This window comes from Danio aesculapii, chromosome 16 (genome assembly GCF_903798145.1).
Source record: "Danio aesculapii chromosome 16, fDanAes4.1, whole genome shotgun sequence".
NCBI classification, from domain to species: Eukaryota; Metazoa; Chordata; class Actinopteri; order Cypriniformes; family Danionidae; genus Danio; species Danio aesculapii.
The window spans coordinates 45,949,321-45,966,279 of record NC_079450.1 but is presented as its reverse complement, the minus strand read 5'-3'; the positions used below and the strand labels follow the sequence as shown (position 1 = coordinate 45,966,279).

Below are 16,959 nucleotides of genomic sequence, written 5' to 3'. Positions count from 1 at the left end.
ATTTTTATGCATCTCAAGAGCAGCGATTCGTTGTGTCACCGTCATTTTTTTGTCTGCATTTCTATTTTTTGCACCCTGTGGCTGCCTGTGTCATCATTTTTACTTGCAAATAGTGCTTCACCATGCCAAAAATAATAAAAAATTATAATAAAAGATTAATCAGCTAACAGCCTTAAATGAAGGACACATATAAACATAAAATTTGGGGTTTTAAAGAGGAAAGACAAGATGAAAAATTTTGCAATACAAAAACTACCCTAAATAGACTTGTTTTTTGTGCTGAGTTAGTGCGACTGGCACTGATGTCGAAGGTGAGACAGCAATATGTCACAGAACTAGAACTACACTACGTGAAAAAAGTCTTGTCGCCTATCCAAGTTACGAGCTTGGAGGACTGCATCCATACAGCTCTGCAATGGCTCAATTGTCAAATATCATTCATCAAGGTTCTTTGGATTCATCTTAATTGCTTCCTCCATCTTACCCCAGACATGCTCAATAATGTTCATCTCTGGTGACTGGGCTGGCCAATCCAGGAACTTCTTGACTTTCTTTGCTTTCATGAACTTTGATGTGGAGGCTGAAGTATGAGAAGCAGCACTATCCTGCTGAAGAATTTGCTCTCTCCTGTAGTTTGTAATTCAATGAGCAGCCCAAATGTCTTGATACCTCAGGCTGTTGATGTTGCCATCCACTCTGCAGATCTCTCGCATGCCCCCATACTGAATGTAAACCCAAACCATGATTTTCCCTTCACCAAACTTGACTAATTTCTATGAGAATCTTGGGTCCATGCGTGTTCCAAATGGTCTTTTGCAGTATTTGTGATGATTGGGATGCAGTTCAACAGATGATTTATATGAAAAATCTGCCTTCTGCAACTTTTCAAAATGATCAACTAGAAGCCAAGTTATTATTTGTTACTCTTACAGCTGTGGTCGATGACAAGACTTTTGTCAGGTAGTGTTTAGTCTAGCCGTTCCTTCTTTTGAGAATCTAGGGACATTGTAAATGAAAATACTTAAAGAAAGGCCTGGAGATTGTAACTGAAATGTTTTTTTTTTTGGAGGGGGGGGGGGGGGGGGGGGGGTGCTTTTTTTGCATTTTGGGCCACTGTGCCAATATTATTTGTGTTTGCATGCAGTATTTTATCACTGAAATATTGGGTGGACCTTTATTACTTTAGACTTTTTTCTTTTTTAAGTTCCAGTCAGGTTGTGAAAAAGTTGTTGGGTTTTTTAATGGTATAGTTTGGTATGTTTTGAATGTCCCATCAAATAATTGTTAAAAATGTATCTGGATACTGACTTGCTACACCACTGGTTCAATGGGTCGCAATGTTAACTGGATTTTCTTTTTTTTCTTCAGGTGTTTTTAATAAAATCGTTGACAGCAAGAAATGTAAGATTAAAAACCATTGAAGAAAATTGCACTACATGACTACCACAAATAAGGTCCATAAAGACTGTGATTCTACACTAGGATATTGATGAAAATTAGTCTTAAATTTTTTTACAAAGGGGGTCTAGTTAACTGAGGTCCAAAAAATTCACAAAAAATAAATGGAACAATAGTTTCAACAGCGCTGAGAAAAGAAAAAAACTAAAAACAATACTAAATTTCAAGTAATCAAATCCAGATAAATAAATAAATTTGTTGAAGCAATGCTTATTATTCATTGCGTCATTTGCATTTATCTATGTACTGGTCTCTTGGGTGAACTTGTAGACATGGTGGCTAGGCCCTCTCAATCTAGCAGAACACAATACTAAAAACATGGCTCTTTCTTTACATTGCGTCATAAGTACAAAAAAAAAAACTTTACAAATCCATTGTACCTACTGCTACCATGGACAAGGCAGATTAGAAATTTGAACCCCATTGTTCCTTGGGTGTTCTTAGCCCGGGCTTCACAGTGTGCTGTCCTCGAAACAATCTTCCGAAACATCGAGAAAAAAAAAAATAGAAAGTCAACAACCAAATGGACTGGAGCTGGGACTGAAGATGACAGCAGTTAAAGAGATTCCAGTTTGTTGATCTAGCTCCTGAAAGACTGCGACCCACAGCGGAGTTCCCAGAGGGTTTAGTGGTTTTTATTTCACTGAACTCAACAGACTCCTCTGTTCAAGGCACCGTTCCTATAGGATCTGGTGGGAATGTCAGGCCATGTTTTGCTTGCACGCCTGTTTAAAGGAATAGTTGCCTCAAAAATAAAATTTAGCCATCTTTCAATTTTTTTGTCCTTGTTGTTTTTCATTATCACCATTGTAACCACCTTTTTTATAATGACCCTGCTGAAAAAACAGCTTAAACCAGCCTAAACTAGCCTAAGCTGGAAATCAACCATGAAATGGCCAAAACCCCTCTAAAATCAGGCTCGTCAACCAGCTAAAACCAGCCTAGACTGGTTTAAACAGTTTTTTTTTTTCAGCAGGGGTGTGTAGATGTGAACTGTGGTTGGTTAGATTTTTTTTTCAAACAAAGCTATCATAACGCATTGTTTTAGTACTCTAAACTTATATTTTCATGGTCTTTCAATTCAATTGAATTCAACCCTCTTTAGGTCTTAAGGGCCGTTTACACTAAGGATGATAACTATGCATATAGATATAACGATAATGACTATATTTGCGTCCATACCAGCAAACGAGAGCAATCTGTTTACTTTTGGCTTATACTTTTATTTTTGCATTACCGACAAGTAACCAGCAGATGTCCTCAGTGTGCTGTTCAATCTAATCAAACGGGAAGAAATCGCGGAAAAAAGATGTATATTTTTCCTCAGAATTTTCAAAAGTGGCAACAAAGATGCAAAAGCTAGCAATGGATATTTAAGGTACTTTTATTTTATACTTTAATTTGCTAGCCTGGCTTCCATAGCATCCATGTTATTTAACACTGCTCCTATGTTGTTTTCAAAATGGACGTTATATTTAAATAATCTTTAAAAAAGGAGGATTAACATTAAGCAATGTCTTCTCCACAATGTAGTTTTAAATTGAAAAAGATCTTTGTAATTTATTATGTATTCTGACTGCTATCACTGTTTTAGAAGTTCTGAAAGTCATTATTAATGACATAATTTATCTACATCTTCAGCATTATAACCGTGTTCTGAACTCTGACCTGTATAGTTATCATCCTTGGTTTGAATAGGGCTTTAGTCCTTACTCAGACCTTTCAGGACTAAAATAAATTGGTCTTTACTGTATGGCTTCAATGGAACGGACTTGAAATACGCCATTTTTGGACGTCAAATACATATTTCTCCCGTTTTCTACAAAACGTCATAATAACTTATATAACACAGTTTAATTTTTGAGGTAAACTATTCCTTGAAGGAGACACGTCACGTCTGGGTATGGGCAGCAGATAGCTGCAGGCTATGTTTTGTGGTAAAGCAGGAACTAAACAAGACCCAAAACATTAAGTTTTTTTTTTACTCAAAACGACGAGCATTTACGGAAAAAAAGCAAGTGTATGTCTAAATATTCAAATTATGGATGAAAGTGACAAAAAGCAAAAAATTCAACGGTCGGCAGTGTCTTTTCACAGTACTGAAACCACCAACCTGTTGTCCACATTCTAGAATCTGCTTGACTCTTTTTTTTTTTAAGTAACAATTGTTATAGCTTGGTTGTTCCTGGTTCATGAGTGCAAAATAAAATCAAACGTGATTGATAAGTGTTTTGCTGGCCATTTCCAAACAACTATCACATCTGCACGATTAAGACCTGAAGGCGGATCCTGAAGGCTTCCTCTGGATGATTGTCCTGAGAACCTGCCCTGGCCACGGTTTAGTGTGCGGGTGGCTGAGAGGTTCATCTAACGCACAAGCTTAATTTTCTTAATTCTTGCTGGCCCTGTTTGTGTTGTTTTGATTTTTCTCTCTCTCTCTCTCTCTCTCTCTCTCTCTCTCTCTCTCTCTCTCTCTCTCTCTCTCTCTCTCTCTCTCCTTGACTTGCTCTTTTCTCCAGCCAAGCAGCACAGCATTACACCACAGCACACATCGTCTGAATGTTTGTCTTTAGGCGAAATCAGGCATATGGAGGTCATAAGGCCACATTGGTGCAGGGGTGTTTCAGTTTGCAAGGCAGAACTCCTCTGTTGAGCGTGTAGAACTCCACCAACTGGATCAAGTCTGTAAATTTGACGGCGCCATCATCGAGACTCAAGAACATTTGACCATCTTCTTCACACTGGAAAAGGAAAGTTTGAGATTTGAGCAATTCCAGCAATATGGATGTGACATTTGCAGTAAAATCTCAAAACTTAAATTCACAGAGTAAATAGCCTATATGTTAACATTATATTGAAAGATCTGTTTATATTTTCCAAAACAACTAATCACAGAGGTATTGGATCAGAAAAATATCAATCTGTCAACATTTTTTAGATTTTAAATGAGGAAAATAAACATGCGTTATGGATGTGACCAAAAAAAGTTTGTGAGTTTGCAGTCTACCACATACTTTGTAGAAATTCTGTGAATTTAACTGCACAACCCAAAAGAAACAATGCTCATCAAAAGAAGAGTTGTCTCTTTATAAAATCAATATGACTGATTTTATTTTATTTTACATTGTTGCATTTATGAGGAAAAAGCTTTGTTATGGATGTTAAATCTCTACGTTATGGATGTGACACATGTGAAATTGCCATTTGTGTGACTTCGGTAAATCAAATATAATTGTTTGAAAACATTTACAGTTACATTTTAGAGTATATTTACAGTACTTTAAAAAACAAGCCTGAAATTTAGAAAGGTCTTTGCTATTTTGGCGAAAACAAGGCAAGGTTGACATTTGCATGGAGTTTATCGTTGTCAGGCTGCATTTTTAATTCAGGCAATTCAATTACACAATGCATTCTCTGGTCAGTTGAATCCAGCAGAGCTAAAAGCTTCTCCGAGCATTTCAATTGAAGTCATGCTGGCATATTTATAGCCAGATACCTGTTTAATAACACAGGCACAACCTTTTGAAGTTTGCCTCTACTCTCGAGTGTTATTTTAAGTACATTGTGTTGTTTGTATTGAATTCATTCTTTTGCCATTCATATTTATCCTCAAAAAGTTAAAGTTAATATTATAAACATAACTGCCATATGTATACAGAAAGTCTGAATTATTAGCCCCCCCCCCCTGTTTATTTTTTCCCCAATTTCTGTTTAACGAAGAGAAGATTTTTTCAACACATTTCTAAACATAATAGTTTTAATAACTCATTTTAACTGATTTATTTTATCTTTGCCATGACGACAGTAATAATATTTGACTAGATCTTTTTCAAGACACTTCTATACAGGTTAAAGTGCATTTAAAGGCTTAACTAGCTTAATTAAGTAAGTTATTTTATAACGATGGTTTGTTCTGTAGACTATTGAAAAAATATAGCTTAAAGGGGCTAATAATTGTGACCCTAAAATGTTTTTTAAAAAATTAAAAACTGCTTTTAATCTAGCCAAAATAAAACAAATATTTTTTATTCTTCAACTTCAACTGTATATTGGGTTGTATACTTATATATTCACAAAACATTTGCCCAAAATCTTACAAGCAATTGGTGTCAGTCCTGAATTTTGCTGTAATAATCAAGGAATTTTACTGCCATTCCATGGCTGCAGCAGGCACAATGATATTACGCAGCACCTACAAATAGTCCCCAGCTGGATAACAAGGTAAAAGCGCTGCGTAATATCATTGTGGCTGCTGCAGCCATGGTACAGAAGCAAAATGTCTTGGTTATTATGCCAGAATAAGAGTATAGTTCCCAGCAATATTGACCTAGAAACTTTTATGCTGTCTTAGTACAAGATGTAACTACAAAAGAATCAAGCTTTATATAGGAAAATTATTGAAACTCTGTTTTAAAATATTTGGAGCAAAATGCTAATGGTCTAATCCGATTCAATTATTTATGCAAAGCTAAGCTAAGATAAAAGTCCCAGAGATCAGCTGAATGGATTAAAAAAGGTAAAACTCAACAGTTTAACTCTAAGGGAGTGTTTCTTAAATAATTCTCTCTATGCTTTACAAAAAATATACAAGCAAGTAAACATGATGTGAGTGCAGGAAATGATCAAATCTTACCAGCAAAATTTGAAAATGTTTGATTTTCTGGTGGTGACACAGTGTGAGTACAAAGGCCTTAGGATTACTCTGGCTGTCCCTCAAAAGAAACATTCTGTAGGGCAAAAAAAGTCACGTTAAAGTATCTATTGCACAGTCAAGAGAATCATCCATCATGGTTTTTTGAGAATAACTAATGAGATGCTATGATATGTACCCATCCACTCTGCCCTGCTGATGGATCAGCTTGTGGGATTCTTCCCGTGAAATACGACCGTGAAACCACAGCTGAGTTCTGTGGATAACTGGATAAGAAGTGATAGAGAATGCCTTTAGGACAAGGGGAATGTGCATCTCTCTAATGCTCTGCATAGTCAGTGCCATGCCATCTTTTCTAAAAAAGAATGTACTGTGATATATACCCCTAAATTATAGATTTAATCTACATGACTTATGTAAGACAACAATGTACAATTGTTTTCAACTGTTTATTAGGGATGCTTAGATATGATTTGTTGGGGGCTTATACCAATTTTAACAAAAACATTTGGGGAGACCCTGATACAGATACTGGTTAATTGCACACAACACTATAGTGCTAGCTTTTTTCTTCATTAATTTGGTTTTAGTGAATATGGATTGGATCCATTTAACATTCAACTGTCCAACATTTTAGTAAAGATGAACATAAATACATTGTCAATCTTCAAAGTTTTAGATTTTTACCATTCACTAAGTTTTTTTTAAGAATTTAATGATTTTGCTCTGAGAAAAAAAAAACAATTGTATTATGGACTTTGTTTTCATTATTGCCGACAGCTTTAAATTAATCTAATATCGCCCAAAAGATATCAGCGGCTGATACATCAGTGCATCCCTAGTTTCATCATTTTACTTTTATTTACAATAAGTTTCGACTTTGATCAACTCCCATCAAAAAATGAATCATAAGTAAATATTTACATTCTTGCAAAACATACTTTTTACCTGTCTATTCAACCAAGAATCTGCATAAAATGTATAAAGACTTGTTGTGTACAGCTATTTTAAAAGTTTCCTGAGAATCAGCAAATCAGAATGATCACATGACATTAAAGATAAATAAAATAAGCTTTGTTCTCATAAGCTGTAATTATATTTTACTGCACATTGTAATACTTCTTTACAATATTACTGTCTGAGCAGAAAAATACAGCCTTTTTTAGGATAAGAGATTACTATTAATAATAATAAAACATTTTATTGAACATAATGGTATATATGCATATTTAATCATATATTTAAGTGTTAAATAAAATGTTATGGTCATGATAAAGCATGATTAATTACTGACTGATATTTCAAAATGTTCCAGAAAGTACCTCCGCTTAATGATGAGGGGTGTAAAGAGCTGGGGCTTCCTAAAATATTCATACGCTGTTGACTTTTCTTCTGAAAAAAGAAAAACACAAAATCCACAATTAGTCAACTTCTAAAGTCCTAGTGAAATACAAATTTACAATGTCTATTCTGTTAGAGCACATTGTTATTCTTTAGGTGAACAGTCAATCAGTGCAAGTTAATCCACTAAAAAAAAAAAGAAGAAAATGGCTGCAGCAGGTGCAGTGATATTATGCAGCATCTGAAAATAGTTCTGAAACGTCTTTCACAAATGTCTCTATGGTTGCAAGGCACACATCCTGTGCAAGCACAGAAGTTAGCTGAATTTCAGGGGCTGCGTAATAACATTGTGGCTACTGCAGCCATGGTATGATAGCAAATTACACCAGATTGAGAATAAGTCAACCTAGCCAAATCGAAATAAAAACCAGCAACTTTTTATCATTCATTCATTCATTCATTTTCTTTTTGGCTTAGTCCCTTTATTCTACGGTCGCCACAGCGGAAACCAGTACTGCATGTCTTTGGACTGTGGGGGAAACCGGAGCACTCGGAGGAAACCCACGTGAACGTAGGGAGAATGCCAACTGACCCAGCCGAGACTCGAACCAGCGACCTTCTTGCTTTGAGGCGACAGCACTGCCTACTGTGCCACCCAACTTTTTATCTTTCATTGACATTAGTACATGATGTAACTACAAAAAGATCAAGCTTTAAATGGGAAAATGATCAAAACACTTTGGTCATTTTTAAACGAGATGCTAATGGTCTATGCTAAGCTAAGCTAAAAGTGCTAAGCTAAGAGTTTCAAAATTGGTAAAACACTTGGGTAGTTGAAAAAAAAGAGCCTGTTTCCAAAAAAAAGTGTTTCTTTAACATATAACTTAAATGACCAAAAATATTATTTTAACTCACTCTCCAGGCATGTCCCTCCTCCATGGCAGCACTCTGTGCCTCCACAGGATTGTCGATCACTCTGCCTATCCTCCCTGAGAAATCCATGGCGACCAGAGAGCTCTCTGAAACACTCCTCTGGAAAAGATCGCATACAGTGACAATGACTTTGTTTGCTTTGTTGCAGGTGTGTTGTCTTATGACAATTACCTAATCTTTATGTCTTCTAGTCTTACATTTACAGTACATTCGATCATATGGCAGTAGATCAAATATAGAATATAAAGAGTTGTGCAATAGAAAAAACATTTACGCATATCATAACATGTATGGACCTATTTTCCATCTCTATGCTCATTTATTCTAAAATTGCTGCGTAATATCCATAGAACAAGCTGTAATAATAACTTTACTGCCAACACTCGAACAATCATTCCATAATGTGACATCATGGCCCACATACTGACACGTGTGATTAATGCTCCATCTGTGAGGTACAGAAACTGAATGCAGGAGTAGGTTCAAGGGAGTCTTACCACAGGCGCTGAGAAGTGTGAAAGCAACGTTTTTCTCTGCTGGTGGATCTTGTAATTTTGATAGAGTAAAATTCCATACTAGAGTGAAAAAAGGAGGAAAAAAAGTGTTAACAAGTTAAAAAACAGATTATGCTCTTAAAGAAAGCACCAACATGTGCTGTAATGTAAAGAATAGCATTGGAAATAGTACAACAGAAAGAGGATGGTGGGGGTTATAGATAAGTTTTAAAAAAAGAGTCATGGAAAGTGTTAATTTTTTGGATCAGGTAGATAGTAAAGCATGTAAAGCAGCTGGTTCTAGATCAGACTAAAAAAAGTGTAATGTTGGATGTGACGCATCCTAGCAGACAGACAGCATCATAAGACGTTAATATTAGGTTAGATTAAGGTGGCCAGCGTCTAAGGACAATATTATTTTGATGAAAAAAAACGACGCCAAATGACGTTGATATTTGGTTGATTTCAGGTTGTGTTGGAAAGTGACCAAAATATAACTCCGACTCAACATCTTAAACCAACGTCATATTGATGTCAAATTCCGACATTTATTCATCCGGTTTGACAACCAAAATCCAACGTCTGATAGATATCACATTGGGAACGTCCACACAACGTCAAGCTGTAACATTATTAGACGTTGATATTTGGTTGATCTTAGGTTGCGTTGGAAAGTAACCAAAATGCAACATCTGTTCGACATTGATCATTGACATTGACCTGATGTTGGGTTCGAACATCAACTGGATTTTCATTTCCAAGCAAAATGTTCCCATGACTTTGGGGTAACAACGTCAGTCTGACATGTTGATGTCCTGTGCCTGCTGGGATTACGTGACTCACTTTAGATTACCCACAGGATGTTTTCACTTTCACTTCACCCATAATTTATTCCCCTTTGGTGTGAACCCATCATAAGAGTTCTGGATGAGTAAAGGAAAGAATTCAAGTTTTCTCCAGAAAATGTTTGCTAGAAAAAGATCCAGGGAAAAGTGGAGGTTGCAGATCAGTCATTAAAAGGATGTGGGTTTAGATCAACATAGAAAATGTTGTAGTAAAATGTTGAATCAATAGTTCAAGATCAACAACCAGATGGGTGCAGGTTCCAGATGAGCCAATAAAAGAGTGACTATTCTAGAATAACCCCAGAAAGGTGGGGGTTCTAGAATATTCAGGGAAAATTATTAATTTTCTAGAATCAGGCAGTGAAAGAATGATGAAACGTACAGCAAGAAAGGAAATGTGCTAGGTTCTATATTAAGAAGAGAGTTCTAGATTAGCTATGAAAAAACCTTCAGGATCTGAAACAGTCAGGTTCCTGATGAAGCACAGATAGGGTGTAGGAGTGCTGACTTAAGAACAGATGATAAAAGATGCAAGTTCCAGACAGTCCGAAAAAAGTTCAGGTTTTAGTTCAGTCAATGGAAGGATTAAGGCCAGGAAAAGAGTGTGAGGTCTAGCTAAGTCAGGTAAAAAGGCTTATAGGCTCGTAGCTTGTGAGGGAGCTGAGAGGGCCTGGCCCCAAAGAGCCTGAAACATGTTACACACTGTATATTTATTCTCGAAGCAAAACAATGTGTTTTGTATAATTTGGTACAAATGCAGCATTACAATGCTCTCTTTTAAATACAATACCATTGCTGTAAATATGTTGGACAAGGTGTAGTAATACAATACGCCAAGCTAAAAGTGCCTATTATTAAGAGTACATAATAACTTGACAAAATGTAACCCACTGGAATTGGTTTTACCTTCGAATTTGCGAGTATGTGTACTTTTACTGGAGTGAAAAGTGACTTCTCTTCACATCCTACCCTCTAAGAAATAAACGTAAGACCCAAAGAGTCCACAGTGGTACCCTAAAGGTATATTAGTACCCAAATGTACCTAAAAATACTTTTGAGGTTCCATTATGGACCATTCAGATATAAATATGCACCTTTTGAAAAGTCCCGTATCTTTATTTCTGAGAGTGTATATGTAAAATAAAGAAAACATACCGACTTGCGACATACTGCTTGATCCCATCATCATGAACTTGTGAAGTACATCACAGAAATGATAGGCTACTTGATAGAGTTATTTCTTTGTTTTGTTGTAAAGTAAAATATATTCGAGTAAGACTTTTAAATTGTGTTTATTTTATCTTATTTATTAATAATTATGTGGCTTGAGAATAAACTTATTATTCTTCTTCAGCCTTCTTCTTCTTAGACTATTTTAAGAATGTATCTCCTCCGTTCATACTACAACCATCAAACTAACTCCAAACCTCCAAGCTATCCTGAATTAAGTTGCTATATCTTTTCCAACTGATCCAACTTACCAAACTTTGTGACCTCATAACTCTGCATCAGACTGTCATCCAGACTTAAGTTTAGGCTCATTTAACTCAGACTACCAATCTGCCAAACACTGATGACCTTTCAATTTACAAGCCACACCCTAGCAGCCACTTACGGCACCCTAGCAACTGCCCCATAGACTGTAAAAAAACTGCCATTGACTTAACATTGGACATACTAACAACATACCAATTCATGCTAACAACATACCAATTCATGCTAACAACATACCAATCCATACTAGGAACATACAACATGCAAGTTCTTACTAGCAATATACCAATCCATCATATAAACATACCAACGACATACCAATCTATACTAGAAACATACTAATGCCAGACAAATCAATACTAAAAACATACTCATAAACATACTAATCATACTAGCAACATGCTAATTCATACTGAATTCATGCTAACATGCTCGTTTATACTAAAAATATGCTAGCAACATGTTAAGTCATACTAGAATCATGCTAAGAACATGCTAATTTATGCTAAAAACATGTTAGCAACATGCTAATACATACTATACCCATGGTAATGCCTAGCAACCACTTAGAAACAAAATAGCAACCTCCTTAGCAACCACCTAGCAACACCTTAGCAACTGCACAGCAATGCCTTAGCAACCATTCAGAACACCCTAACCTTTCAGACTAGGCTTTCTCAAGCCACCATAAAGTTTGTCTGTGAACGTTACTTTTCTAGTTAATGTATTGCTCCTCTCACAGAAGTACTTGCTGATAAAACTCGGCTATTGTTGTTGGTTTAGCACATGCAAAAACAGGCTAAATCCATTAAAAGATATTTTAAAGGGTCAAAGTCAGTTGATGCACTTTTTATCAAGAAAGTTAACTGGCTGTTTAATGACAGAGGTCCTGATTTAGGGTTTTCACAGATGAAACCGCCCTAAAGACACATACGCTCATAATTATTCATGAAAATGTGAATGAAAACAAAAGTTATTAAAAGTCTTTCCACTTTCCACAAGTATTAAATGATTAAATTTACTTAAAATAAATTAAATTATGGATAGATTTTAAAAAAGATTATTTTTGGGTGAAATTTTGCAAAACCGTCTGTGAAAATCACAGACAATGAGATTGGAAAATAAATAAATTACAAATAAACAGGTTTACACACTCAAAAGTCTAAATGTAAGATAAAATAAACAAAAACAAACAAATTAATAAAAAATAAAAATTTGATTAATTTATTGTTTTAATTATTATTTGTCAAGCACGTCTAGCTCAAATCTCAAACTATTCCTATGAGCTCCAGATGACCCACAGAAAGAATGCAGGTTCTAGTTCACAAAAGAAAGTGTGTTCTTCTACCAACCTTAAAGAGTCTGAAGGCTGTCATCCAGCATGTTCTGCTCTGTTCGTCCTCAGCACACAACATCCTTAGTTCCTTCACTTCATTCCTTACTTTGTTAGGCTGCAAATGATCATAATGCAAACATTAGTCTCCCTGCTGACCAAGATGCAAGATTGCAAGATGTTTAACCATGCTTTTCCATCAGCTGAATGTTTAATATTCATGCAACTTATCCTAAAAGTTAGTTACACCTACTTTTATGCAGAATTCAAAGTCAGTCGGTGCACTGTGCAGCTTTCTCCCAGTTATCACTGTAAAGACATTGCTGTCCTCCAGGTCTGCTAGTAGCTGTAAATGCCTGGGCTCCTGTGAAAAATCAGCCAACAGCTCATGTCTTTTAATGGATAAAGAGGGGAGAGAGAACTGGGGGAGGGGTCAGATCTAGCAAGCACCTGATTATATTAACAGAGGCTTGTACAAAGAAGAAAAAAATCAAGTTACAATGAGCTAAATTTACACTTAAAGGGATAGTTCACCCCAAAAAATGTATATTTACACACCATTAAGTTTACCGTTATGTGTTTCTGTTGAACACAAAAGAAGATCTTTTGAAAAATGTTAGAAACTTGTAACCATTGACTTCCATAGTAGAAATGAATACTATGGAATAATATCCACAGGATTTCAGCATTCTTCAAAATATCTTCTTTTGAGTTCAACAGGAAAAAAAAAACAAAAACATGTTAGTTAATGACACAATTGTCAGTTTTGGGTGAACTATCCCTTTAACTATTTAATTGCTCCACCTAGAAAAAAGATTTTGGATTGCACTTCTTAACTTCTAATGTTGCTAGTTAACAGTTTTTTTCCCATAATATCCCATAATTTCTGAAATATCAGCCTCTACAAAAAGGTTGATATGTCAGTTTATTGTAAAAGTACTGGAATTAATACATATACTATAAAAATCTGAAAATATTAAGTGAGAACATAATTTATATAAAAACATAATCAAAATGAAACTTTTTTTTACGGCATGAAATATTTTCAGATTCAGAATGTTTTCTTGTGTGTGTTTTTTTTTTTTTTTTCTGGTACAATAAAACCAAAATCAAGTGTAGTAGTGCAACAGGATTATGTTTTTTGTTTTTGTGTAAACCAACAATGCTGTGTAGTGTAAACCATTTTTAAAACATTCTTTAAATGACTTTAACAGTCATTATTAAAAACAGTCAAAATATGGTCAATCATTTGGTAGAGCAGGGAATTAAAGGTTGCTTTTTTACAAATTTTTATAGAAGTTTACTCACCTTTGATGTTCCTTTTGTCGAAAAATACAATCCTGACCGTCTTAAAAACACATACAGTTTCTTCCACGATTTCCTGCCCATCTCTTTCACATACAAATATCCCTGGATCTCAGGACAAGTGCTGGAGTTCAAGAAGTTCTGGTGATGAAAGAAGATAAAGATGGATTCAATAAAACACACAGATAAGATTGCAGTGGATTGATTCGTTTCAATGTAAACTATTCACCACCAGTTGAAGTTTTTTGAAGTCTGAATGGAGAAATAAATAATTGATTAAAAGTTTTCTGTTTTGTTTTTTTCCAAAAAAAAATGCTGACCTGCATATCTAATTTAGCTATTGATCTAACATCAGTTCATCCAGAATCAGAATCAGAATCAGAATCAGTTTTATTGGCAAGTGTGCTTCACACACACAAGGAATTTGTTTTGGCTACAGAAGCTTCCAGTGTATATAAAGTGACAAGTGACTTTATGACTAAGATCCATCAATAAAAGATAAAAACAGACAATCTTATGAATATGTTGTTAAATTCTCTTTAAACATAAATATTGTGTATTGTAAATAAAACCGAGTTTGCATGTTCTCCCTGTGTTTGTGTTTCCCCCACAAGTCCAAAGACATGAGGTATAGGTGAATTGGGTAGGCTAAAATTGTTCGTAATGTATGTGTGTGCGTGAGTGTGTATGGATGTTTCCCAGAGATGGGTTGCGGTTGTGTAAAGCATGTGCTGGATAAGTTGGCGGTTCATTCCACTGTGGCGACTCCAGATTAATAAAGGGACTAAGCCAAAAAGAAAATGAATGATTAAATGATTAAAATGGTAACACTTTTCATGTTAGCTAAACATGATCGAACAACGAAAAATACATTTATTACAGTATTATTCCTATTTGTTAACATTAGCTTATGAAAAATAAGCTGTTCATTGTTAGCTCAAGTTAACTCAATAATTTCAATTTATTTTCCTTCGGCTTAGTCTCTATTTCAGAGGTCATCACAGTGGAATGAACCACCAACTATTCCAGCATATGTTTTATGCAGCGAATGCCCTTGCAGAAGCAACCTAGTACTGGGAAACATCCATACGCACTCACATTCTCACACTCATACACTAAGGACAATTTTGTTTATGACTATTTGGTGCTAACCACTGAGCCACCGTGCCACCCTCATGGTAACTCACAGTGCATAAACTAATGGTAGCAAGCATGAATTTGGATTTTGATGATACATTAGCAAATGCTGTACTACGATGTAAAACTCAACAGTCAACTTTATCAAATGAAATGAGTGTAGTTAACTCAAAATTGACTGAAAGTTAATTCTACTTATTTGAACTCAGTTTTGAACTCAGTGTTGAAGGTGATAAGTTAAATAAATACCTCAATACTTAAACTTAAATGGAGTAAGTTCACAGTACTCATATATATTAGTTTTTAACTCAAATGGTTTGTTGCAATCAGTATCCTCATATGGTTTGAGTTACCTTAACTTTTTGGGTTTTACAGTGTAGTATTGCGCATTATTAATTAATGTTAGTACATTAACTAGTGGTGGGAAAAGTATTGAAAAAGCATACTTAAGTAAAAGTACCATTACTTGCCTAAAAGTAAAAAGTAGCCCTTTTTTTTAAGTACTCAAGAGTCGAGAGTAATGAGAATTGCTCTGTAAAAAGCTGATGCATTTACATGTAATTTGTGGATGTGTGTAAACGTTACATTCTGTAGTGCATTTAGTTATTGCCCAGCAGGCACACAACATCATAAGACTTTATTAATATTAGATTAGATTTAGGTTGTGATGTCAGGTGAGCAAAATTTTATGTCTAGCCAGCGTCTAAGGACAATGTTATTTTAATGTCCAATAACGACGTCAAATGACGTTGATATTTGGTTAATTTTAGGTTGTGTTAGAAAGTGACCAAAAGCCAACATCAAGCCAACATCTTAAACCAACGTCATATTGACGTCAAATACTGACATTTATTCATCCGGTATGGCAACTAAAATCCAGCAACTGATAGGCATCATAGTGGTAACGTCCACACAAAGCCAAGCTGTAACATCATTAGATGTTAATATTTGGTTGATTTTAGGTTGGACATTGATGTCAGCTTGACGTTGGGTTCTAATGTCAACCCGGCTTTCATTTCCAAACAAAATGCAATGTCCCCACGAGGTCGGGGTACAACATCAACCTGACGTCATGTTGACGTCTTGTGCCTGCTGGGTGTTTTAGGCCATTTCGGTCATCATACAATAAACATCTTCTCATTATTGACATGCATCTAAACAGTCTCTGGGTCAATGTGTGTAAAGATTTTGGACATCTTCTTGGACACTTTTAATGCATCCAAACAGTTTGCCACAATTATAAATCGCCCATGTCTTGAGGTAATTCAGTATGATGCGATTTACCTTCTGTATGTGATTTGGACAGGACTGACTTTTCTAATCACCATAGACAAGAAAAAAATAAAGTAGTGACTGCAGATTGAAGGAAAGTAGTGGAGTAAAAGTACCAATACTGCACTAAAAATGTACTTAAGTGAAAGTAAAAGCACACATTTTTTAAAACTACTTAGTAAAGTACAATTTTTGAGAAAAACTACTCAATTACAGTAATTTAAGTATTTGTAATTTGTTTCTTTACACCCCTGACTTTAAACTAATCAAACCTTTTTGGGTAAAACATGACCAATAAAACAATGTAAATAATCACATGCTGATAAATAAGCTAGTTTATAAGAGAAGGGTCTTATCTTGTAAAACTTCAAAGATGAATGGGCTGATGTTAGATGTGGGGTGATGGGAAAGAGACCACGTGTGTATGTGTGTGTGCGTGTGTGTGTGTGTACCTGCAAGAGCTGAGATGGGGGGATGGTCCCATTGGTCTCCTGACACCAGGCAATCATTTGCTCTGGGAAGAAGTTCTGTTGAAAAAAAGAAGATAAAAAACCCACATTATATAACTTTTATTGTCAGCATTGTGCAAAGCTAATCCTCTCATAAATGCTCTGCTCTGCTTATTAAAGTAAATATCAATAGCCTAATAATAGTAACACAGCATACCAAAAGGAAAGTCTCTATGACTGCAGACGC

The 16,959-nt window shown here is 35.4% G+C and overlaps 1 protein-coding gene across 4 annotated transcripts in view; it reads right to left on the bottom strand.

The window, feature by feature from the left end:
- Nucleotides 1-1,073: 1,073 nt before the first annotated feature.
- Nucleotides 1,074-16,959, bottom strand: part of grb10b (growth factor receptor-bound protein 10b) — a 209,107-nt gene continuing 193,221 nt past the window's right edge. For all 4 annotated transcript variants that reach the window (XM_056475182.1, XM_056475184.1, XM_056475183.1 and 1 more), the window contains 10 exons: nucleotides 16,716-16,790; nucleotides 13,858-13,995; nucleotides 12,803-12,913; nucleotides 12,569-12,667; nucleotides 8,881-8,958; nucleotides 8,366-8,482; nucleotides 7,432-7,501; nucleotides 6,288-6,375; nucleotides 6,092-6,185; nucleotides 1,074-4,199 (listed from right to left, as the gene is read on the bottom strand). In XM_056475182.1, the coding sequence (XP_056331157.1) occupies nucleotides 4,053-4,199; nucleotides 6,092-6,185; nucleotides 6,288-6,375; nucleotides 7,432-7,501; nucleotides 8,366-8,482; nucleotides 8,881-8,958; nucleotides 12,569-12,667; nucleotides 12,803-12,913; nucleotides 13,858-13,995; nucleotides 16,716-16,790 (1,017 nt within the window). In that variant the 3' untranslated portion in view covers nucleotides 1,074-4,052. The remainder of the gene's footprint in view (nucleotides 4,200-6,091; nucleotides 6,186-6,287; nucleotides 6,376-7,431; nucleotides 7,502-8,365; nucleotides 8,483-8,880; nucleotides 8,959-12,568; nucleotides 12,668-12,802; nucleotides 12,914-13,857; nucleotides 13,996-16,715; nucleotides 16,791-16,959) is intronic.